This window comes from Pollicipes pollicipes, unplaced genomic scaffold (assembly GCF_011947565.3).
Source record: "Pollicipes pollicipes isolate AB1234 unplaced genomic scaffold, Ppol_2.1 Scaffold_4295;HRSCAF=5057_pilon_pilon_pilon, whole genome shotgun sequence".
Taxonomy (NCBI): Eukaryota; Metazoa; Arthropoda; class Thecostraca; order Pollicipedomorpha; family Pollicipedidae; genus Pollicipes; species Pollicipes pollicipes.
Genome location: NW_023596461.1, coordinates 9,134,539 through 9,159,466, shown reverse-complemented (window position 1 = coordinate 9,159,466; position 24,928 = coordinate 9,134,539). Strand labels below are relative to the sequence as shown.

The following is a 24,928-nucleotide window of genomic DNA, read 5'->3' as shown; positions in this document are numbered from 1 at the left end:
CAAATTTTTTAATAAATGCTCCAAGCATCTAATGAACGGCCCCGACTTGTGTAAGCCCGTCCCACTACTTACCCACTTGTGCAACCACAGGTACAGCCTGATCTCCAATGGCCTAGCCTTAATGAATGTGACTTGCGTACGGCATTTTCTGCGGCGTGCCTGCTTTGCGGTGTGCAAATCTGGGCGTGCATCAGTGCTCAACGCGCGTCGGGTGCTTGTGGGGGGAAGTTAAAGGCGCGATATTGTTACAACTGTATTTGATCGCCATGCAGATCGCACAGAAGCTCTGACCACAAACGCATGAGCACCACATCACAAATGAACATCACAATTTAACCAGCTCCAAATTAGACTCAGCATCAAATATATAACTACTACTAGGGGCACTACGCAGACACAAGGCACATTACACAGGCGGATATTTACCGATATGTCTAATTCAGCTATGCGGCGAGTTCATCTAATGTCTACTGTTATGAGCTGATGCACGTTGAGTCGTTACTAACACCATAGCACTTCTAGTTTGCACTCGCTCAAATCCGACCCACAGGCGCAGCTACTCGGGTTTTAATCAACACTTCAGCATTTCACGGAACATGCGTACAAGCTTGGACTGTTTCCGCCTACACTGGGTTATGCAATTCATTCGCCATCAGCACGCATTCGTATGACCCTATGGATGAATGCTACGCATTAACATCTACGGTTGCTTAAAAAATAAACACGATAATTTGAAATAGCTTTGACATTAAAACACTGAAAGCGAAAATAAGAAAAACTCGCAAGATAAAACTTGAGGAAAAAAGCAGCAACTCACGCAAGCACACACACCAAAACCACCATCAGAGCTACATGTCCGTTTTCATTTAAATTTGCACCTTCCCCTCCCAAAAACACAGTAAGATAAACACCGCATTGCTTATCACACGCTCTCCACGAGTGCACTTCCCGTCACGCATCCCGACGGTAGCGCCACCTGAGCTAGGCGTGGTTGAACAGTGCCGCCCTCTGTTTGAACTCGGCCTTGCGCTCGCGCCGCTCCTGCTCCTGTCGCTGGCGCTCCTCCTCCTCGCGGCGGATCTCCTCCAGGAAGTTCTTGTCGCGCTCCAGCTCCGAGATCTGTCGAGGAACAGGGCAGGTACAGCTCGGCGGAAGCGTCCGGCCGCAGCTGTCCAGCGACACCGGGCTCACACCGCGCGCAGATGGGTAACACTGACACACCAACGAACAGATGAGTGATACTGACTCGCCGACGATCTGACTGTGAACCGGCTGCTGTACAGACCAAAACGCAGCACATGAGAACTCAAAATGTTTCATAACGTATCTTTCCAGGCAAAATCATGTTGTTACTCAGTACGAGAGCATGATGAAAACGGGCGCCAGCCCACCGACCGGTGCTGGCCCTCCAACTGGTGCCGGCACTCCGACCGGTAGTGGTCCTGCGACCAGCGGTGGCCCTCCAACCGGCACCAGCTATCCCACCAGTGTTGACTCTTTGAACGGCGCCGGACCTCCGACCGGCACCAGCTATCCCACAGGCGTTGATCCTTTGAACAGCGTGGGCCGTTTGAACGGCGCCGGCCCTCCAACCGGCGCTCGCCACCGCGCGGACGCACCTTGGCCTGGAAGAACTGCTTGGCGCCAGCCACGCCCACTTCGTCGACGTCGATCTCGGTGAGCTTAGCCAGCTGACTGAGGCCCGAGTCAGCCGTCAGTTCGCCGGCCGCCGCCCGGCGGAACACGGTCAGAAACTGCCGGCCGGCAGGGAACGTTAGCCGCTCAGACAGGCTGGTGCGACAGTTCGTGTCACGGGTCTCGGGATATCACCCGTGGCTGTCAAGAGGAGGAGGGAGACCCCATGAATTAGACGGACTGTTGCTTGACCGCAAAGCCACCGCCGAGGGCAGAGCCAACAGATATCACACATACCATCACAAAGCAACGGCTCTGTGAAGAACAGCTCACTCAACAGGCAAAGGCTGAGGCGGCGGTCACGGGCGTCCAGAAATTACCCACAGCTGTCAAGAGGGGTTCCCTTGAATCAGTCTGAATGCTGCTAGGCCACAAAATTTGCGCCGAGGACAAAGCGAGCAAGTATCTAGCACAACGCTCGATGCTTGCTACTTAGCAAAAGGGGCCTCAAAGCCGTGCCCAGCGTCGGGAAGTTCTAATACCGTTTGAGCTGTCCATTGCTGGAAAACGTCGTTACCACCAGAGGTATCGTCGGGCGCTTGATTATCAGGGCGGAGGCTGATCTTACCGCTCTGAAGCCGATCTTAGTGACGTTCTCGTCCTCATTGGCCTCGCGGATCATCTGCTTCAGGCCGATGTGCGTCTGCGGCGCTCCCAACTTCTCCATCATCTTCTTCAGCTCCTCCAAGTCCAGGAAGCCATCGTTTCCCTCGTCGTATCTGTGGGACATCAGAGGCTTCTGGTGAGAAGACTGACGAGTTCACGCTTCTCTTTCTGACACTGTGGCGGCGTCGCATCTCATGTGCCACTGTTGTACAAAATGCCACCTAAATGTCGCTCGCGAACATAGCTAAATGCACACTCCAGATCCGACCACAACTTGTCCACATGTTCCAGATCGACGATCCATATAATCTTTCGGCAAAATTAAAAAAAAAACATGTGAATACCGCCGCGCGGAAACAGCACGGAAACATCAAGTTGACGTAAAGCAAAGCACGCTGGCAAAAAGTCGTAAACGCCGACACCAACTCATCTCAAGAACCGTTATCTTTTTCTTGCCGATGATCGTTCTCATGGATCGCTCGCGCCAAATACTACTGTTCCATCTAACGCTTAATGGAAGCAACTAGCTTCGGAAAACACCATCCGACGAAAGGTTCCACCTTAGGTGTTTCATGTGCCTTCAATTGCCTCGCATCTCCCGGTGGTCCTGCCACAGGTGACAACGACATGCGTCTTTAAGCGAGTGAATTCAATCTGCCATCACAAGCACCCGACCTCGGCCGCCGACAAATCCAGCGCAGTTCCCCCGAGACGTATCCGACGCACTGCTGGTAAGGACTATTCTCGGCGGCCGTCCCCCAGCGGGCGCTGCCCCCTGCCGAGACGACGCACACAGCTGCGGGGTCGCATCGGAGTGCCGCTCGGCCCCGACACGGGGGGTCGGACAGCCGCAGCGCCGTGACAGGTGCGCCGCTCAACACCGGCCCCGCGCGCCCGTATATTCCTGGAGGCGATGCCGGCCCCCGGGTCCGGTGTCGGGTCTCCGCATGCGCGTGCTCCCGGCCGCCCGCCGAGCGGCCCTTCTCTCAGCCGTCCAGCCGAGCCGAGCGGCCGCACCTCCCGGCAACGCGGCCGCGCAGTCTTCCGGTGAGAAAGGAACCGATCCCATCCGGTGTGAATGGATGCCCGCCGCTGACGAGCGAGCCCGGGGGAGGGAAGGTCAGTGCCGCGCCGGCGGTGACGACCGACGCTGACTGACCAGGCCGAAGACCCGATACGGCTGTCCGCTCCCAGCCTAAAGCGCCAAGCCGCGGTGTCAACACTGCCGACCACATACGACCACGGATGTTTATGCTATCAATGTTTGCGCACCGATACGGCGAACATCACCGATGCCCGTGCGTCGAGCGGCCTACGACGTCACCGCCGGAGCCGGTGATCCGGCACTGAGGCTGGCACGGCTCGCCCCGACTTCACCGGAAGGTGCACCGGAGCGGCGTGAACCGGCGCTGAGGCTGGCTCGCCCCGACTTCACCGGAAGGTACACCGGAGTGGCGTGATTCGGCACTGAGGCTGGCACAGCTCGCCCCGACTTCACCGGAAGGTGCACCGGAGCGGCGTGATCCAGCGCTGAGGCTGGCACGGCACGCCCCGGCTTCACCGGAAGGTACACCGGGGCGGCATGATCCAGCACTGAGGCTGGCACAGCTCGCCCCGGCTTCACCGGGAGGTACGCCGGAGCGGCATGATCCAGCACTGAGGCTGGCGCGGCTCGCCCCAGCCTCACCGGAAGGTGCACCGGAGCGGCGTGACCCGGCGCCGACGCTGGCTCGCCCCGGCTTCACCGGGAGAGCAGAAGTGCTGACGTTTCGGTAAGGCGCGCGCCGCTGTACCGAGCAATTGTGTGTGTTCTCCGCGTGTGCTTCAGTGACTGCAGGTGCGTCACCGCGAGATGGGGATCAGCCCACATGACGTGAGAGTACTGGGATCTCCATTGTCCAGGGCTGAACATCATCGAAAGATGGATGACCGACGATCTGCCAAACACACCCCATTGCCCTGATTATAAATTTGCAAGCTGTCCTTTTTAGGAAAAATCTGTCGGAGCACTGCAAAAAAATTCGCTGCAGCGATCGCTGCGAAGTACGACCACATACTGAGGGCACTCTTCTGCGTTCTCTGACGTGACCCGTGAAATGAAGGTCACGAGTGAGAAGCATCCCACCCGCCCGTGTTTTGCCTCACGTACCTCCTTGTGTACAGACACGCCACTAGATGTTTGTGCGCGCACACTTCCGCGACGATCCGTACACGCTGCATACAGCGGTATCCTCACACAAACACTCCAGCCACGTCCCACGTCCCGATCCGCCGGGCTCCGAGGCCGTCGCCGCTTCTGTGAAGGTGTTAGCAGCGGAGGCGTGTCATGTCGCAGTCGCCCGGACGAGGTTAGCTTGCCCAGCTGGCATGAAGCCGTGACGCTAGCGACTGTACTGACTGCGATGCTTCGAAGACGGACAGGGCCACCCCGTCATCGCCGCAGAATCCGGCACTGCAGGGCAGCCAACTGAAAATGTGGTGACTTTATTTTGACATGTCCCTCAGTGAGGACATGCATCCGAGCAAACCGAGTCAGATGATCTGCAAGACACCGAAGACAACCGGCAAGACGGGGTGCGTCCTCAGTCCTACACCGGTCCGCGGGTCCCCGCTGACCTAGCAAAGTTCCCTGCTGACCGGCGGCCAGTGACCCGAGGCCGCCGTCGTCGGCGCGGCGTGCGGCCGGGCCGGCCGGGTGTCGGGCCGGCACCGGACGAGGCACCGATAGCGGCCCCGGTCCAGCGGCCGACGGCCGGCGGCCGGCGACCGAGCCATGATCCGCTGTCGGCCCGACCCTACCGAAGTCTGGCGCCATTCCTGTCTGACCGGCTTGTATGTGGGGGTGCGAGCCAAAAACCGGAAAGGTTGGACTGGCACCGAAACATTTACCTGCTTTATGCGTTCAACACAGGTCGATATTTCCTGGTTGCGACTACGTGCTGACATTCCCAGATAAGGCGCCGCTCCAGTACCGCCGATACTGATTTAGGACCGGCTGCAAGTACTGTCGAATCACAAGTTTTCATGCTGCGGTCCGGACGGACCGCCAGGGCTTCCCAGGCTGCGGCCCGGATGGCAAGATATTAATCGAGAGGACCCGTTTGGGAATCCATGGTGGCGGGATGTGTGCAACTCCAAACGTCGAGATATCCGAGCACTCGGCCGATGCCAGCTTAGTGCCGAACGCCTGCTTCTGGGCTGCGGCCGGCACGCATCAGCAGCCGGCGGCCGCGCCTGACCCTGACACCGCTGCCGAGACGGGCACCACAGGCTCGGCCGTGCGCGACGCTGACACCGCTGCCGGGACGGGCGACACAGGCTCGGCCGTGCCCGATACTGGCGCCGCTGCCGAGACGGGCGCCACAGGTTCGACCGCGCCTAACGCTGACATTGCTGCCGAGACGGACGCCACAGGTTCGGCCGCGTCGCTCGTCAGAGCACATCCGCCGGCGGCGCCCGAGGCCGGGGCGCCAGAGGCCGGGGCGTCAGCCGTGCCTGACGCCGTCGCCTGGCGCCACCGCACCCGTCCCGACAGTGGCGGGGATGGGATCGCAGTTGAGCCGCCCGCCGGGGCGGGCACCGCCCAATGCAGACAACCTGCCGCGCTCGATCGCTGGAGCGACCTCAACCCAGCTCAGCCCAGCCCAGCCCAGCCCAGCCCAGCCCAGTCCGGCCCGGCTCGGCCCGGCTTCGGCCCGGCCCGGCTCGACCCGGCCCGGCCCGGCGCCACGCCGCCGGCTCAGTTCGGCTCATCATTCAGCGTTCCAGTCGGTCACAGATCTGCGGGGGAAACAGGGCAGAACGCTGGCTGGGCGGTCGCGTCTCCGCTCTGGCCGAGACTCCGCGGTCGAGCGGCTGAACGCGTCAACAACGAGCGTGAGGCTACACACGTCAGACGTCGCCGCCGCCGCCGCATCATCGTCCTTCTCATGAGCAGGTACAAAATGATTCGTGGGCTCCGCCCCGCTGAGTCCCTCCGGTAAGGTCGTGCAAGCACGAAACATGCCTTTTTCCATTCTTTAAAAGAGTTCTGCGCGTCACCACTGCACCGCAACACTCACAGGCGACCCCGGTATGAGGAAGGCCCCACCCCGCCGGCGTGGCTGTCATGACCCGGTCACGGGCGGGGGCCATGACCCCGCCAGAGCAGACCCCGCGCTCCGGAACGGCTTCAGGGCCTTCAGTGGCGCTCGCAGGCAGATGCGGCGGATCACAGCGCCGCTGTGTGCGCCGCGTTCGGTTACTGACACAGAACGGCAGCGGGAACTGCAGAGGAAGGGGACAGCCATGGGAGTTGACTGGCGCCCGGTTACACCCGTTGGTCTGTCTCGACAGAGTCCTTGTCGTCAGTGCTCAGGCCCAGTTACCGACAGACTCAGTCCAGCTTTAACAGCATGTGTAATGGTATTACTTAGAAGAACATAAAAGTGCCTTTGCTTGCTCTACCACGAAGCCGAAAGAACAAAAACTGGGCCGTGTTTGCAGCAACCCGACTTAGAGAGCCCAGGTGCATACCAGTGCAGAGCGCATGATAACTTAACAGAGCGCAAACCACTTTAAGGTGGACCCGCATCTAATGCTCTACAGCAATGCACATTTTTACCTCCCTAGTAAGGGATTGTACTGCAGCTGGAAACCCGCCCAGATTCCTTGCTAAAAGAGGACCGAAAAATCCGACTCATTTCAGCACCTTCTTTCCTTGGTACGCCTGCACGATCCAAGCTCGCCGACGCATTCACTTTCACCCGCAAGCTCCGAAAAGTCGCGTCCACGATTGCCCACAAGCACCCACCGGTGGAGCGTGTCACCCCTCCCCCTGAGCCCGTCCCCGTGACGAGCCAGCATTACCACACACCACCGGGCGGACGGGACGACACCAGGTCCTGGCCCCGCGCTGAGGTGGCGGCACCGGACCGGCACACCGCCAGTCACCCGCTACCATCAGATAGCGGGTGACTGGTGACGGTGACGGTGACGGTGACGGTGACGATGACGGTGACGGTGACGGTGACGGTGACGGTAACAGTGACTGGTGATTATGACGGTGACGGTGACAGTGACGGTAACGGCGACGATGACGATGACAGTGACAGTGACAGTGACAGTGACAGTGACAGTGACAGTGACAGTGACAGTGACGGTGATGGTGACGGTGATGGTGACGGCGACGATGACGATGACGATGACGATGACGATGACGATGACGGTGACGGTGACGGTGACGGTGACGGTGACGGTCAGGGCTGGCCAGGGGACGCCGCGCACCCGGCACGGCGCAAGACGAGCCGTCCGGGGCCGGCCGGCCGGCTGCTGCCAGCGGCGCGCCACCTGACCGCCCATCCCGACCCGTTCATGACTACGATCCGGCCCGCTCGCTCGGCATTCCTGCGGCGCTGTGCGCGCATTGTCCCGGCCCGGCCAGGCATGCGTCTATTGTGCCAGCTCCAATCGGCTCGGCAGCTCGGCACGAGTCCGGCTGGGGTGAGCTGGGCGGGACAGCACCGACCCTGCCGTCCGCTGTCCCCCCGAGCCCACGGCGGCTAACCCCGCTGGAGAACGGCCCGACACCTCCAGAACGGACCTCAGACGTCGGCGGGCCAGTTCGGAGCTTGGTCTGAGGGCTCGAGCGTGATAACGGCCGGCACGTCTGTCCCTGTTCTGGTTTCGGCGCGAGCGACTAATCGCTCACAAATGACGCGTCAGCTGCCGATGGAGTCACCAATAGCACGGGGCGTGCACCTGGGAGCTCGCTTAAAACAAACATGCGATAGCCGGACGAGAAACCAGTGGCAGGCCGGAAGCGATTGTTGACGCAGGCTTTCAATCCACGCTGCGATGACTCCGATATCACCTGCACGTCGGAAGAGTGCGGAAGCTTCTTTGACGGAGTGCTCAAGTCAGTTGACATGCAACTCGGTGGAAGCCTGCCAGGACACTTTCTACGCTGCATTTCCATACACGTGCAGCGGCGGAGCGAAGCTGGCCTCGGGCTCCGCTTCCGTGGTCCCGACACTGCCGGCAGCGCGTCGCGTCAGCTGCACGGCACATTGCCAGAAGATGGGCTCTGACAGCACGACGTTCCTCGGGCCGAGACACCGCAAACGCGTAACTAACAGCCCATTTCAAGGCCGAGCATCCACTGGACGGCGGGTTTGTACGGCGAGCCCGGCCGGCCGTGCCCAGTGCAGGACCAGCCAGCGCCGGTCCGCAGCTCGGGACCGAGCCGTGTTTGGTCATGTGTCCTTGGACGGGGCCGGGGCCCGTCCAGCCCGGGTGGTCACGTGACGTCCGGCCGTCACCTGACCAGGCCACGGGGCGCGGACCGCTCGGCGCGCGGCGCTCCGGGCTGCGAACCGCCGGCTGCCGCCCGCGTCCCGAGCTGACCGCGAGGGCCGCCAGCCCGCGGCATCACCGGTCGCGCCCCGCTGCAGCGTCGGCGGCACATGTGGCGGCCGGTGTCGCCACCGGGCGGCGCTCAGCGGGCGGAGGTCGGCGATTAGCTGCCGGTCAGGTGCGGCGGCCGGTCACACGTGCGCGCCGGCTCGGGCTGACTCACTGGCCAGGCCGACCGCCGGCGCCGGGCGCCCGGCGTGACCGCTTCCGGAGCGGCCGCCGACGCCGCCCCTGATAGCGGCACACAACGGCGGCCGTGCCCGGCAGGGTGACACACAGCAGCTGCCGACGCCGCCCCTGATAGCGGCACACAGCGGCGGCCGTGCCCGCCAGTGTCACACACAGCAGCTGCCGACGCGCCGTCCCTGACAGCGGCACACAGCGGCGGCCGTGCCCACCAGTGTGACCTACAGCAGCTGCCGACGCGCCGCCCCTGATAGCGACACACGGCAGCTGCTGACGCGCCGCCCCCGATAGCGGCACACAGCGGCGGCCGTGCCCGCCAGGGTGACACACAGCAGCTGCCGACGCCGCCCCTGATAGCGGCACACAGCGGCGGCCGTGCCCGCCAGGGTGACACACAGCAGCTGCCGACGCCGCCCCTGATAGCGGCACACAGCGGCGGCCGTGCCCGCCAGGGTGACACACAGCAGCTGCCGACGCCGCCCCTGATAGCGGCACACAGCGGCGGCCGTGCCCGCCAGTGTCACACACAGCAGCTGCCGACGCGCCGTCCCTGACAGCGGCACACAGCGGCGGCCGCCAGCGGCCGGCTGCCGCCCGGGCAGAGTAAATCCATACTGCACGGCGGTCCGCACCAGATACTGACCCGTCGGCACGCCCGGATAATCGCCGGCGCGCTGACGGCCACACTCAGCAAATGTGAGTAGTAATACAGAACTAACTTTCCAGCGTAAATCACGACCAGCCCAGTGTTGGGCTGTTAAGCCCGCTGGATCTCACGTTTCCACGAACATCGCTGTAATTATTGCCTCTTCTTTTTGCTAGGAAATAGTATGAACAGAAAGAGAAACTAGCGATAAAAACTAAAGAGCTGACTGCCGCATCATGGCTGATGTTCTGTCGTCTGCCTGATCCGCGGCACTGAACACAGGCAATGCATGCACAGTGGTTATGTGCTTTACTCCGGCTTCGCTGTCACCGTCTGCTTGACACAAGCTATACCCACGATCACCACTCATCTGCACCCAGACAGCAGATTATGCCACACATCACCAGACAGAGCGAAACTTATCCGAGGTCAGCCGGCGGTGCAGGCCGACACCCCGCCATCCGGTGCGGGCCGGACTGATGCGCGTGTGGCGGCCGGGCCGGGTCAGAGGCGCCGCCGGCCGCCGACCTCCTGGGGTCAGTCGCTGAGCGAACGCGTCGCTTTCTCAGGGAGCGCGCGCTGCTTTCACTGGCGCCCCGGCCCGCCCCGGCCGGCGCCCTTCCCAGCTGACCTCGCCAGGACGGTCACCTCGGCAGGCCGGGGGTGACCTGAGCCTGGGATGATGCAGATTAAGCGATGACCTACACACTTTTGATTTATTTCATTACTGAAGGACGCTTTCTCTGTGAATTGCACGCCCATTCTGAAGTTTCCATCCCAAAAACATCATTTTACCGTGAAAGGGAACGTCGTTCCCCCGCAGAAAAGTAGTTTCGGAATCGACGAAAAAAAATCGGATTACCAAAAGTCGTCAGGAAATCATAATTTGACGGTCAGGTCAGCCTCATCGGCTCAGCATTCCAATTTATTTTAGAAAGTGACACACCTGCTCAGTGAGCCGGGACAACTCGGCCCGACAGGCGCGTCCTACCAGTTGACAAAAATCGAGGAACTAAAAAAAAATCGGCTTGACTTCGACTCGCATGATTACACGGCACAGTCCAGAACTGCGTACGTGCATAGTTCCGCTTTGGGAATCCGGCTTCTTAACACGGCTTTATGGGACTGCTCCCCCCCCCCCCCCCCCCCCCCTGAGACGCCCGGCTTCGGCGTGGGTGAGCGGGACCGGATGCGGACTGACTATGCACGCTAAAGACTGTTTGTGCCGGTGAACGATGCCACCTTACCGTCCAACAAACTAAGCCAGCTGCGAAATAGCCTGGGAAATGTTTTGCATCTATAACGGAACTATGTTCCTGAACATTTCAACACCTTCTCACTAAACGGCGACGTTCAAGTCACACGACGTGTGATAAAAGTCCTAATGAATTTGCCGCTTCTGCTCTGTTCGTGATTCCTCCCCGTACTGGTTTCGTTAGATTCTTTCTCAGTTCGCCGGCCATTGCCTGCACGTGCGGGGTTGAGCTGAGCAGCTGGCATAGTTCCGGCGCTGCCGGCAGGGCAGCCCGAGCCCCGGCACGATGGCGGCTGAGGCGGCTGTGGCGGCGGCCGGCGGTGCACCCGCCGTGACCAGCTGCAGCCCACGTCACCAGCTGTCGTGGCCAGCTGCAGCTCGCGTCACCGGCTGCCGTGACCAGCTGCAGCTCACATCACCAGCTGTCGTCACTAGCTGCAACTCACATCACCAGCTGTCTTAACCAGCTGCAGCTCGCGTCACCAGCTGTCGTGACCAGCTGCAGCTCGTGTCCCCAGCTGACGGCGCGCCACAGGCGCGGTCAGCCCGCCGGCTCCGCGCACGCACGCGCCGGGCGGGGCGGCCCCAGCCGAGGGCAGCGCCCCGCAAAACCCAACACCGGAAACGGAGAATGTGGGCGAGAATCAGTGCCGCCGGCGCCGGCACGTGCCACGTCGGCCGAACAGCGCACACGCGAAGTCGCTTCTGGGGTCAGCCAAGGTCACTGAGCCAATCTGGCTCAGCGGCTCTGTTTTGTAGCTACGCCGCGGACCAGACGACTGGATCAATGTGTACTTTAAGGCTTTTACTCTTGCAGTGCGCCGTTTGTAATCTGCAAAAACTGGGCTAACAGTTCCTGGTTCGGCTGGCTGCTCTAGATAAGATGTCAGCTCGGGTGGAACCGTCCTTTTGAATCACGCCATCCTAACAATGGGGAGCGGCACCGCTTAGCAGTTTGGCCTTGCCAAAGAGTCAGTCTGGCGGCTCCGTAACGGAAAAACTCCGCGACCGACAAAGGGCTGCTGCTCCGTCACGGACCACGGTCGGCGGCGGCCTTGGCGGCGCGTCGTCGCCTGTTCCGGCCCACGTTCACACTTCCGTCGGGTGCGTGTGCGTCGTTTACGTCACGGAGTAAACACTATCCATCACGCGGCCGTCGGCGGCGCCGGCGCCGCCGGCTGTCGATAAACAGTAAGCCCGTCGCGGGGCTGCATCACACACACAGCGCCGATCACGCGCTGGGCGGTGGCGGACCCCGAGAAAGCCGACCCGGGCGGCCGGGGCGGCCGAGGCGGGTCAGGTCGCGGCGTCACAGACCCACCTGGGAACGGGGCCGGCGCGCTGGGCACGCCGCGTCGCCGACTGGCTGTCGGTGTCGGGGAGGAGGCGCACGGACGGCGGCACGAGGCGCATCTGCAGTTCTGAGACCGCCGCACAGTGACCCCCTCCTCCTCCCCCGACCATGACGAGCCCGGCAGCGCTGCGGCTGCTGTGCTACGACATACATACACCATACTACGACACCACAGTCCCCCCTGCTATGCCCGTGAATCACCCGCGCGCGCCCGGCAAGCAGCGCGCTGGCGGGATTACGGACTTCGTGGATCAGCTGGCGCTCGTGACTCCACACCCACGCTGAACGCCTACGATACCTCCATCGCGTGGAGTCAGCACTCTGTAAGGTATAAATAGCCCACCGAATGCTGCGCAATTCCCACCAGTTTACCCCGGAGGAAGGGAGGGGGGGGGGGGCGGACTGGCTGTCTGGGATCTGATTGAAAGGCCTAGCCGGTCGCGGGACCAGACGGCAGGTGACAGAAACTGCAACTCCCACCTAACCTTCACGAAATGACAAAGATGAGCCGTTTCAGTTCGATACGTTTCAAGAGGAATGCGTACGCGTACCACCTTCAGCATAATACACGATCTTCGCACAGACTGAAATTTACGCGGCACAACACGCAGCACACGCCAGGAAAAGCGAGTGGCCAGAAGCCGAGCTCGGAAGAAGGTCAGGCGCTGTGCGGAGTGTGGTGACGAGGCCGAGCATCCCGCCGGAGACGCGCGGCTGGCTCAGCTGGCCCGGCTGGCTCGGCCAGATGCGGCCGGTCGGTCCGAACCAGCACGGCTCTCTGTAAACACCGCTGCTCGCGCGGCTGGCTCAGCTGGCCCGGCTGGCTCGGCTGGCTCGGCTGGCTCGGCCGGCTCGGCCGGCTCGGCCGGATGCGGCCGGTCAGTCCGAACCAGCGCGGCCCTCTGTAAACACCGCTGCTCGCGCGGCGCCCGCGGCCGCGGTAGCCCGCTTGACACGGCGCAGAGCGGCCGCCCGCAACATCATGTCGCAACGCCGCGCAAATTACAAACTCGCGTGACGGTCAGTCGGCCACAATCTGGCTCGTTCAGTCCAAAGCACCATATGCCTCCGCAGCTGCAACGACGAGGCATCATTACACCGATATGAAGCGCGCGAAGGGCGTTGTTCGGCACAAACAGTACCACATGGCAGCACGCGGCGCAGAGCACCTACAGTTGCCCGGTCGTGGGTACTCAGACACCAGGCCAGACGACTCTACGTAGCCGTATCCATGTATAGTGAAAGAAACATTTCCAACGATGGTGTCGCTCATGCCCTTATAGCGGGCCACGTGTTCAAGTGAGCTGCCTTGAAAACACTTGGGCGGTGGTGCTCGTTGCTGAGAGCCGCATGAAGCATTCCACAAGTGCGCCCAGCGAGAGCCCGAACAACTGAGGGTAACAAAGCTGCGCTCCGCTGCTGCTCAAGGGCGGTACATATTGAGGGAGGTCAAGCAAGGGGAGCAGCTGTGATCACGAGCGGTAACAGCCCCCGCAGAGACATGCTGAGGGGCATGTCCCACGTCGGACATCCCTGCATGCATTCGCAGCACTCCTAGAAGCGCAGTTTTCGGAGAAGCAACCAGCGTGGGAAATTCAATAACAAACATCGCAGAAAACGTGTCCAGGAATGACTATACGTTGCTTGGATTGGCACAGCGGTCGGGCAAACCGAGCAGACGAGAGTGGTGGGCTTCAGCGATAACAAATGAAGGGCAGACGGGGCGGGCAGCGTGGCTTCTACGTCCAGGGAGGCCGTAAGGAACGGGCGGTGAGGCTCACAAGTGGTAGGCAGGACAGGTCAGGACAGGGCAGGACAGGGGGGTTCCAGGTCAGAGCAGCATGGCGAGAGGAGCGAGCGGTGAGGGTCCCTAGTGGTGGGCAGGACAGGGCAGGACGGGGCAGGACAGGGCGGTTCCAGGTCAGAGCAGTATGGCGAGAGGAGCGAGCGGTGAGAGTCCCGAGTGGTGGGCGGGGCAGGGCAGCTCCAGATCAGAGCAGTTTGTCGAGAAGAGCGGGCGGTGAGGGTCCTGAGTGGTGGGCAGGACGGGTCAGGACCGGGCAGGACAGGGCGGCTCCAGATCAGAGCAGTTTGCCGAGAAGAGCGGGCGGTGAGGGTCACGAGTGGTGGGTGGGGCAGGGCAGCTCCAGATCAGAGCAGTTTGTCGAGAAGAGCGGGCGGTGAGGGTCCCAAGTGGTGGGCAGGACAGGGCAGGACGGGGCAGGACAGGGCGACTCCAGATCAGAGCAGTTTGCCGAGAAGAGCGGACAGTGTCGCTCCCAAATGGTGGGCAGGACAGAACAGAACAGGACAAGCGCGGCTCCAGACCCGGCCAGACCGGCCAGCCGAGGGCAGAGCGGGCGCGGGTGCGAGCGTCGGAGAAGTGCGTCGGACCGCGACCTTGGCCGGAGTCCAGCGCCTGGCCGCGGCGTCACTGCCACGGCCCCAATCGATGCCCGGGCGGCGCCGGTCCGTCTCGCCTCGCTCATCCCTGACGTCAGCGGGGTGCCCCGGAGGCTGGAGACCGCCCCGGTCCGCGGCGGCTCCGGAGGCGGGTGTTCAGCGCGCCTCAGACGGCGAGGTCCGGCCGAGATAGCGACGGTTCGCTATCTGACGCACTGGAGCAGCACAAGTCATAGCGGTTTTTGTACCTTCTATTGATGTCTGTTTTACGGATCCCCTTTTTGTTTATTTTACTGATGATGAAGATGTCTCGCGTCTTGTCTATCTAAGAGGCCGAGACAGACGGGATAGTGTTCCGATTTCAACGTCTGTACGGAGGTCTTGCATGATAGAACTTGGTTCTTGGGAAATATCAATATGCTTTTTACCAGAAAATAGACAACGCCATCCGAGGTTACTACACAACTGACCTTGCCAGAGATGTGGCAAATGTCGCCAGTAACTGTCAATGTGTTAAAATGCCAGACCCTGGTGGGGACTGGGCATTGCAAGCCAGGTTCAATGCCCCCACCACGAGCCAGACGAGACGGTCCCGCTTTCTTTTCTAATTGCTGGTGGTGCGCAGTCGCCCCCGTACAGAGGCGCCACAAATTAAACATTTTTCTTCCGGTAGCTCGAGCGAAATAGCAACGAGCCTTAACCGCTTCTAATGTGCCTCCCTCAGCATGAAGACTGTGCTATTTACACTACCAGACAAACCGATGCAATCAGCCGGGGCCCACCACCTGACAACAAAGTAATGGCCTCGTTCACCAACCGATCCTGGATCAGGCCGACCCTTCACACCAGCGAGACATCCAAACAAACGCCGCGTCAGTAGCCACGAATATATCAACCATATTTGTCTTATAAAAACAGATACCACACACGACCCGTCAGCTGCCTGCTTTCATGGGTCGGTCAATGCCTTATTGGGCGACATCAATCTGTTGGTCTTGTTTTAAGTTGATGATTGATGTTTTTGCCCCCGATGAGGAGGGGCGACTTTCCACGTCCAAGACCGGTTCCTAACAACTTGGCCTAGAAAACTCAGCTATACAGCACGCCAGTCACTTGGGCCAATGCAACTAATTACAGTACTACGGAAGAGAAAACTTACACACCGGCCGATCTCCGGCTGGTGGGACGCCTCGCCGCCACTGAGCGGCTGGTGCGGCGCCTCGCCGCCGCTGAGCGGCTGGAGGGACGCCTCGCCGCCACTGAGCGGCTGGTGCGGCGCCTCGCCGCCGCTGAACGGCTGGAGGGACGCCTCGCCGCCGCTGGGCGGCTGGTGGGACGCCTCGCCGCCGCTAAGCGGCTGGTGGGACGCCTCGCCGCCGCTGAGCGGCTGGTGCGGCGCCTCGCCGCCGCTGGGCGGCTAGTGGGACGCCTCGCCACCGCTGAGAGGCTGGTGCGGCGCCTAGTCGCCACTGAGCGACTGGTGCGGCGCCTAGTCGCCACTGAGCGACTGGTGCGGTACCTGGTCGCCACTGAGCGGCTGGTGCGGCGCCTGTTCGCGCTGAGCGGCTGGTGGGATGGGAGCTGGTGTGGGGCGTCCCAGCTGCCACGGTCAAGCGGCGGCTGGCTGATCTCTAGGCATCCACCAATTACAGATGGCTTAATCTAAAAGAAACAATTCTGCGACGGCAATAAAAAGGCATTATCCCAGATACCGTCCGGATGCGATCCAACAAACCTCCCAACAACTAGTCAGACATAGATAATCCGTTCCACGACCCGGGGCTCACACCATGTACGCAAAGAGCTCAAAGGCAGGCACAACTGCAATGGCGGCTTCTGCTACTTCAAGACAATGTCGCTCAACACCGAGACCGTCATGTGTTGCCCACACCGACGAGCATCGCTGAGACCGTCGGGTATTGCTCAAACCGTCGGAGTTTATTAAGACCATAAGACCATTCAGACCATTAAGACCATCAGGTATTGCCCACATGCCAGGCATTGTTAAGCCCGTCATGTATGGTTGAGACTGTCAGGTATTACGGAAACCGCCAGACATTGCTGACACCGCTGCGTACTATCGAGACCAGTCATGTGCAGCCGAAACGTCAGGTATTGCTGAGACCGCTAGGTGTTGGCGAGACAGACAGGTATTGCCACACCGGTTCGGCAGAGCTGTCGCTGTGACGGGCGGCTGCACTCGCAGCGGATAGAAAACGTCTCCTCAGGCAGACACCCGACCCGTCCTCCCGCAGAAGACCGACCCTCCCACCCATCGCGCGATACACCACGACAGCCGAGGGCGTTTCCGACACCGCCGCGCCGAGCCGAGCGTGACCACGTGGTAGTGACCTGACCACCAGCAGGTAGTGAATGCCATCATTCAGCGCTACGCGGCCTTTTGGAGCTATTTCTCGGTGCATGCACGCCAATGAATGGTCCTAACAAACACCGCCCCGGTCGCGTCAACGCCTCACCTGGAAAGCTACGTGTTCCGCTCGCTTGCAGATCATGCACACCAGCCTGAGCATATCGTTGACGTGGATGAAAATGTACATGCAAAATGATTGGACGGCTGCCACGGCCATTTGTCAACAGTGATGAAGTGCTGTCGCCCCTGACGACGACAGGAGGCGGACCGCCCAGCCCGTCCCAGCCATCAGGCCAGCTCTGACCCGCCCCGGCACATTACGAACGCCGAGGCCTGCTCCGTCGGCGATGACCAGCCCACGACGTCATGACAGGTCTCAGGTCAACACAGCACCCTGCTCTGAATCCGTCCTGGCGCCCGGAGACGGCGGGTGCCCGGTGCCGGTTCCTCCCCTCCGTCCGGGCCGGAGACGGCGGTGCCCGGTGCCGTCTCCGCTCCGTCCGGCGCCCGGAGACGGCCGGGTGCCCGGTGCCGGTCCTCCCGCTCGTCCGGCGCCCGGAGACGGCGGGTGCCCGGCGTCCGTCCTCCCACTCCGTCCCGGCGCTCAGAAGCGGTGGGTGCCCGGTGCCGGTTCTCCCACTCCGTCCCGGCGCCCGGAGACGGCGGGTGCCCGGTGCCTGTGCTCCCGCTCGGTGCCGGCACCCGGAGACGGCTGGAGCTCGGTGCCGGCACCCGGAGACGGCTGGAGCTCGGTACCGGCCCTCCCGGCGGCGTCCATCGACGACGCACGTCATCACGAGCCCGTCCACCGGGAGTGGTGGCGCTGTTTACGTGTCATACGCTCGCCTGGCGGCACAGACTGGCCCAGGGAGACGCTGCCGACCCACACCCATCAGCAGGCCGTCAAAGGCCGTTACACCCGGGCCCGAGACGCGAGCGGATCGCGGTGTAGCCGTGCTGACATCGACTGTGCGGGACGCATAACGTCGTTCAACAGAACGGCAGCAGCATTCACCCGTAACAGTAAAAAGGATAACACAACGTAAAACATTCAAACTTGGTAAGACCCGGCAAATCCGAGGCCATGATTTGCGCAACTCATCAAGAAGTTCGGCGCACCTACAAACCGCAAAACTGCGTGTCGCCACCAAGGATCGATGCGCAAGCCGGAATGCGTGATTTGCGGTTCCGGTACGGCAGCGAAAGCCTATACTTTGCCGCGCGACACCTGGGAACTGGGTGAGTTCCTCGAGAAGCCACACGGCGCAACGCGCCATTTAAACAGAAGCGGCGCCCATTCTCTGCGGTGGAGTCTGCAGATGTTACTGTGTAGAGTTGTGTGCTCGCGACGTCCGTAGAAACTGGATGAATGGGGTTATCATAACCGAATTTCGTCACACTTAAAACGGCATGTATCACTTAAGTGGCATAGTCATCTTGTGAAAGTGCCCCGGCAGCCTCCCTTAAGCAACGCAGCTAAGAACACTTAAGGGCACGTCCGTGACGACCATCTATTCACTCTGGAGCAGGGGATAACTTCGCATGTCATGAACCACTGAATCATGTCACATAGAGAGTCTTATTCCTCAACGGAGACTGTCATTACGCGTCAATGAAAACCGTCGAAATTAGCTACCCAGGTTTGTTATACTCGCGTACGACACACGGCATGCAATCAAAGCACCATTCCCTGTGCCGTATATTGAGCGATGGCTACACACGCAGCTTTTGTACGTGGCGGGGGGGGGGGGGGGGGTCAATTTTAGACAAACCGCGACGGAATTGAAGAAAGCCATTGAAGGCTTGTTATAGAGTGTCGCGCATCCATACGCAAGCTTCTCGTTTTAAGCGATGTTTAGCAGTCCCGCTGGAAAAGATCAGGGATTGACAATCTCATGATTCACGACCACCTGTGCCACTGGGAGCCTTGAATGTCGAGCGGTAGGAAGCGTCAGCCATGACCGCAAATTTATCACCCTGGCTACAAGACAATAGCAATCACATCTCCTGAAGACAAAAGATCCAACTGTCAAACTCTGTTTGGGGCGGTGCTGTTCCCGTTCGGCCGCTCGCCGGCCGTCGGTCATCTCACCCGTCAGTGGGATCAGGGCGATCTTGCTCGGCCCAGTGGCCAGCCATGAAAAACAAACAGGCGCGGCATCATTACCGGCTCTGCGCCAGTACATCGGCCGTCTGACGCAACGTGGTTCAGCGTCGGCGGCAGCGCTATGCTCTCATCGCTGACCGACTCCTGTTTCATACGGCTACGGCACATCCACCTGCTCATCAGGCGAGGGTGCGGCGACAGTACCGCCGCTATCCGGACCCGCAATCGAGCCGGGCCCGGGTACAGGCCCGGGTCCATGTTCGGGTCACGTCAGGTCAGACCGGGTCAGGTCAGGTCAGACCGGTCAGGCCAGGTCAGACCTGGTCAGGCCGGGTCAGATCTGGTCAGGCCAGGTCAAACCGGGTAAGGTCAGGTCAGGCTGGGTCGGGCTAAGCCAAGCCAGGTCAAGTCGAGCCGGACCAAGCCAAGCCTGGCCGGACCGCCTGCGCGGGCGCCTCCGCCTACCATGACGCAAGCCTGCACGCGGCCGGCACGGTCGGACGGCAGCCAGGGACTGTCTGTGGCAACCGCCGCTTCACCGAACCCGCAGAAACAGCTACTACTGACGCCCCGCTGCAGTGCTATTCAGCACAACCTGCCTCCTGCTGTCAAGCTTACAAGACGCACTCATCGGCTCGCGGTGAAACCTTATGGTACGGCCAGTCCAATCACAAGTGGCCGGAACTGGCCACTCACATATGTATTAGGAAGGCCGGAGTGCTCCAGTGGTCCGAGGATGAGCCAAGCCATCGTTCTGGGAAGAAACTGCCATCCAACGCCAGCGTTCAAGTGAACATGCAAGGCATACCCATGGGACTTGCCGGCTCGGATCCGACCCCTGGACTCAACGCAAGGCTCCCTAGAGGCGAGTTATTCCACCAACCTTGGCTGGAAGCACGACCCGCCCCGCGTGACACGTGCGGCCCCAGCTTAACCCCGTAGTAACGCTGCACAGCACCCGGCGCGGGCTGCGGTCGGTACCTGATCACGCTGTCGATACTCGACACGGCGCCGATGGCCGCTCCTCGCCCGACGCGGGGCGACCAGACCCGGCGCCGCGACCGCAGCCAGGCGGGCGGCGGTCAGCCACCGCCGCCGCCGCCGCCGCCGGGGCTGACTAGGCTGATGCTGACTCGGAGCGTGCAGTCGCGTGCGTGGCCGAGCTCTTCCATGCGTGGCGCGCCGCCGGCGGGGCTCGGTGACGCACGTCCCCGCTGACTCACACGCGCAGGGGCTTCAACGATCAATGACAGACCGGGAGGCGCCGGTGCGAGGCGGGGGTGGCCATGACAGACCGAGGGGAGGCGCCGGTGCGAGGGGGCTGACCATGGGCAGACCGAGGGGAGGCGCCGGTGCGAGGCGGGGATGACCATGGGCAGACCGGGGGGAGGCGCCGGTGCGAGGCGGGGGTGACCATGGGCAGACCGGGGGGAGGCGCCGGTGCGAGGCGGGGATGACCATGGGCAGACCGGGGGGAGGCGCCGGTGCGAGGCGGGGGTGACCATGGGCAGACCGGGGGGAGGCGCCGGTGCGAGGCGGGGATGATCATGGGCAGACCAGGGGGAGGCGCCGGTGCGAGGCGGGGATGACCGTGGGCAGACCGGGGGAGGCGCCGGTGCGAGGCGGGGATGACCATGGGCAGACCGGGGGAGGCGCCGGTGCGAGGCGGGGATGACCATGGGCAGACCGGGGGGAGGCGCCGGTGCGAGGCAGGGATGACCATGGGCAGTGGAACGCCTGCAGTCCTGGAGGCTGATCCGTTCGGGGAGGCAGGAGCAGAGCGCCTATGCTGGTGATGGAAGCGGCTGCTGGGTATGGGTAGTTCGGCGCAGAGTATCAGGACGGGCGGTAGAGGCTGGATAACCGGAGATGAGAGCTGGATACCTGTACCAGCCGTCAGAGCTCCCATTAGATTTGAGAGGTCGGAACAGTCCATCTGCTGCAGTGAAGGGTGCTGGATGTGGGGAGCAGTAAACACGCACCAGTAACGGGGCGCTGGATGTGCAGAGGTCGTAGCAGTGCGGCTGCACGAGACTCGACACCAGATACCACACACCTCTCATGTTCTCTCCCTTCGATTTTTAGCAATGGCATCCAAGGGCAGACGGTTTGGCATGATTGGAGCTTTGGATAAAGAGCTTAGCGCGCTGAACAAGACGGAATTTCAGTAACTGGTAATTGGCTTATGGCACAAGCTGTTCTCCGCATATATCCCTAGATGCATGCGAACCACGCCGTTCATATTGGAAACGGTCCGGCTTCAGCCCATGAATCACCGTATATGATCCTCTCACATTCCCGAGAATGCAGCGAATGCAACGGTACAAAGTACAACTTTGAGCCGTCCACAACGGGCACTGGCTGTAACATGAAGACCGGAGGACATCAAGCAGACTAGCTAATCAATGGGTGCGTCCATGGGATAGTGGTGCAACATTGCAAATAAGGGTCGCATTTGGACTCTGCTTTTTGAGAGCCCTGTCGCCCCAGCTGGAAGTGAAACCAAAGTTCTTGCTATTTTTAACTAATGAATGTTTCATATATTTTTCGGGCCTAGTCAGCTCCTTTTACCCAGCTCGCAGCCGCGCCCATGTGCGGGACTGCGTCCTGTGTTAGATTGTCTCGCGTCAGGCGGGCCCAGCGCTGACGTGGCCGCGCGGCACGCTCTCGGCGGGTCACAGCAGCGGCGTCAGGGGCCACAAAGGCACGTGGTCGCCATACGGCCGCAGAGACGGGCTATAACCCCTCCAGCCGGCGAGCCGACACCCGAGAGGCGGCAGCAGGCACCGAGAGGCCGGGCCGGGCCCGGCGCCCAGTCCGGCGGGTGCGGCCGCTCAAGGTCGTCCGCTAGCCGTCGTCTGCGCCCGGCAGGTGATCCCCGCCGTCGAGCGGGCGCCCGGCCCACAGCGCGCTGCCGAACGGCTGCCCACTGCCCATGGGACGCAGCGCGCGCCGGCTGCGCCCCCTCCCCACGCACGGCCGCGCCGGAAAGTGGGCCGAGAAAGGCGGACCGACCGCGGGCCGCGCACCTGACGGGACAGCGCACCCGGCGCCGCCGCCGCCGCCACCAGCCGGCGGTTTTTGTCGGGGAATTCGGTGGCCGCGGGGCTCGATTCGAAAGGCGGGACGCGGGGAAGGACGAAGACGGGCGAGATAAGAGTGGTCGAGGCCTGCCGTCCGGCCGGCCCCGGCCCCTCCCCCGGCACGCCAACAGAGGGCCGGTGCTCACAGCAGCCCTCAACAGCCCGGGACATCGGGTGGAAAGCGGCGCCCCACACATTATCTCCACCCATACTATTCGGGTAACTCACGTACGGAAGATATGTTGACTCCTGATATGATGTGATATGTTCATTTACTGAAGATGTGACTTCTGAATGGCAAACTCTACATAGTTTGATTGAACTGCCTGGTTATCACAATTTGCGTATGCAGGTGTTCAGAAAAAGCAACGGGAGTTTCGGCAAACAAATCACCAACTTCCACATGGCATTCTGCTGCGGGGCGCCGGTCGGCCGGCACGGTCTTCAAGTGCCTACTGATGGATATTGGCAGGCTCGTTCCGGAGCACAGGTGGGCGCCATCCGATGGGCAGAGGTCAGCAGCGGGCAGCTGCGGGGAGCGGACCGTGACGGCAGCACTATCGGCCAGACGCCGATCGGCCGCCCCCGGTCACCGAGCGCCCGAATGGATAATCACTGGCCGGTACAAGTCAGCTTTTCCAGGACACCGATTTCTAACCCGTTCTGGTAAATCAGTTCTCGGGGTCCAAGATGAACTCGGCTCATTCGTTTGTGGGCCGATGTTACGACCACGCGCCAGCAACGGGGCGCGCCAACAAAGAATAGATGCATTTAAAGCCGGCTTACTGTCATCTGCGAAATGGTCCAGTCGTATCACCGTTCTGGTCTCAGTTGAGTGAGTATTCGGGTCAAATGTCATCGCCGGTTGGGATTCTACGTTCGGAAATAAAAGTCAACCTTGACACAAAAGGGTCTAAGACGCTGGACACACGATGACTTCCTGGAAACACTGCACCGAACCAGGCTCCGTTTGCCATCACCCGTGGATCCAGAACCAAATCCCCGTCTCCGTCAACTTAGGAATTCGGACACCGCAGGAAAACACCAGCCGCCGCCTGGACCACAGGGCAGTGACACAAACTCTTCCCCTCAGCCGTCTCCGCACAGCGCTGCGCCGTCCGGCCCAGCCCCAGACGGAGGGCGAGCGGATCGTGAGCGTAGGTCGGCAGTGCCGCCGCACCAGCCACCAGAACGCCGTGTAGAGGCAGGCGGCTCCAGAATCACGAGCTATCGCAAACGCCGTCTTCGCCGCTTTTACCTCAGTTGACTACAGGCAGTGTCGTAGACTGGGTCTTTCGACAAGAACGCATATCAGCAAGATTGCTCGCACCTAAGAAATGATGACGGGCCATACATGTATGAGCAAACTAGCTGAACACCCATCCCCGCCGCAAGGCGGCGGGACAGCGGTCCTTTACATACCGAGCAGCCAGTCTCATGAACGAGCTGTCGGTCAAGGTCGGATACGACAAGTTTTCAGGTTACTGCCAAGTTAATTTTGTAGCAAAAGGTTTGTCTTATACCGTTTGTGCATGCATGTGTTTGTAGGATTTTTATCCGGTATCACTTTCCGTTGTTTTCGAATTGGTTTAAACTCCATGACAAATAATACGTACAAGCCACGTACCCATTTGGAGTGTCAGCTGATGTCGAAAAATAACAAAAATAACCTAGTCCACCTGAAGGTGCATACTCCTGCGGAGTCGGCCCTGAGCGTCCTCAGCGGTTTTCAGCGGTATTTAACATTCAATATGGATCGTTCAACCTTAGTCCGTGTCGCCTACGATCGGCCGGCAGCACTAATAGTCATAATTTCCACCATCGGCTAGCGGCAGCGCAAGACACAAAATCAACCAATTGGCATATGGTTTGGGCATTCATAAAAAAGCGCTCAATGTGGGCCGAGGCCTTTCACGGTAACCCTGCCCAGTTGGCGGAAAAGGTCCAAACGTAAAATGTACGTTTCTGAGCGTCAGGATGGACTTACTTTTTGAATATTCTCTCGTACTCCTTGATCTGTTTGCGGGAGAACTCGGGAAACTCGGTGTAGGGGTTGAACACCCGCAGAACCTTCTTGACCTCCTTGCCGGCGTGCAGGTCATCATTGATCTGACACCGCCGGTTGAGGACGGCACTGAGCTCGTTGTCCGCCGACATTGTCCCCTGCGAGAACATGCCCCCAGTGTCAGACAGTGATTTCGTCCATGTCCAAGAGACATATGAGAGACTATGATTTCGTCCAAGATAGAAAGAGAGAGATGCTCGGGAAGTAGGCGTAGACACTGGCGGACAAGACTGAGAAGAGTTGGTAAGGCGCCGGCACCACAACCAGCATTTTTGAATGGCCATGTAAATATCAAGCAAATTAATCGGCGTGATGGCATTCCAGCCCCTCCCCTCGTGACGGTGCCCCTGCGTGTGTAAAATGCATAATCCCTAGATGTGGGTTCCGACAGAACCAGCCAATTCAAATGCCTACATATGGAAACCACACGAACCCGTGCTCCTTCCAAGGCAAATGGTCCGGGGCCTTGGTCATCGCTGCTTTAACTGATAGCGCCCGCATGACGAATAATTTCATGTTGCCCAGGAAACACAAAAAAAACATGACTGAATCAACCTTAGCAAGGCACAAACGTCGAAATAGGTACCAGATTACCTGCAAAAGTACTAGTCAGCTCAAAGCTGAATGATCAGAAAATGCAGCCAATGAATATCAGGCAGGATAAATTACCTTGGCAAAAAGGAAGTTTTACAAAGATGGGCGAACACACCAGGTCTTCACGTCACCAGCGATCGCGCACGCACCCCTGCCGCCACGACAAGACT

The 24,928-nt window shown here is 60.6% G+C and overlaps 1 protein-coding gene across 1 annotated transcript; it reads right to left on the bottom strand.

Moving 5' to 3' along the window:
* Positions 1 to 254: 254 nt before the first annotated feature.
* LOC119096461 (EF-hand domain-containing protein D2 homolog) lies at positions 255 to 24,928 on the bottom strand. The gene is made up of 5 exons (XM_037219371.1): positions 24,834 to 24,928; positions 24,087 to 24,262; positions 2,264 to 2,414; positions 1,620 to 1,754; positions 255 to 1,119 (listed from the first exon to the last, which is right to left on the bottom strand). Exons 2-5 carry the CDS (start codon positions 24,254 to 24,256, stop codon positions 982 to 984), a joined length of 594 nt encoding a protein of 197 aa, XP_037075266.1. The 5' UTR covers positions 24,257 to 24,262; positions 24,834 to 24,928; the 3' UTR covers positions 255 to 981.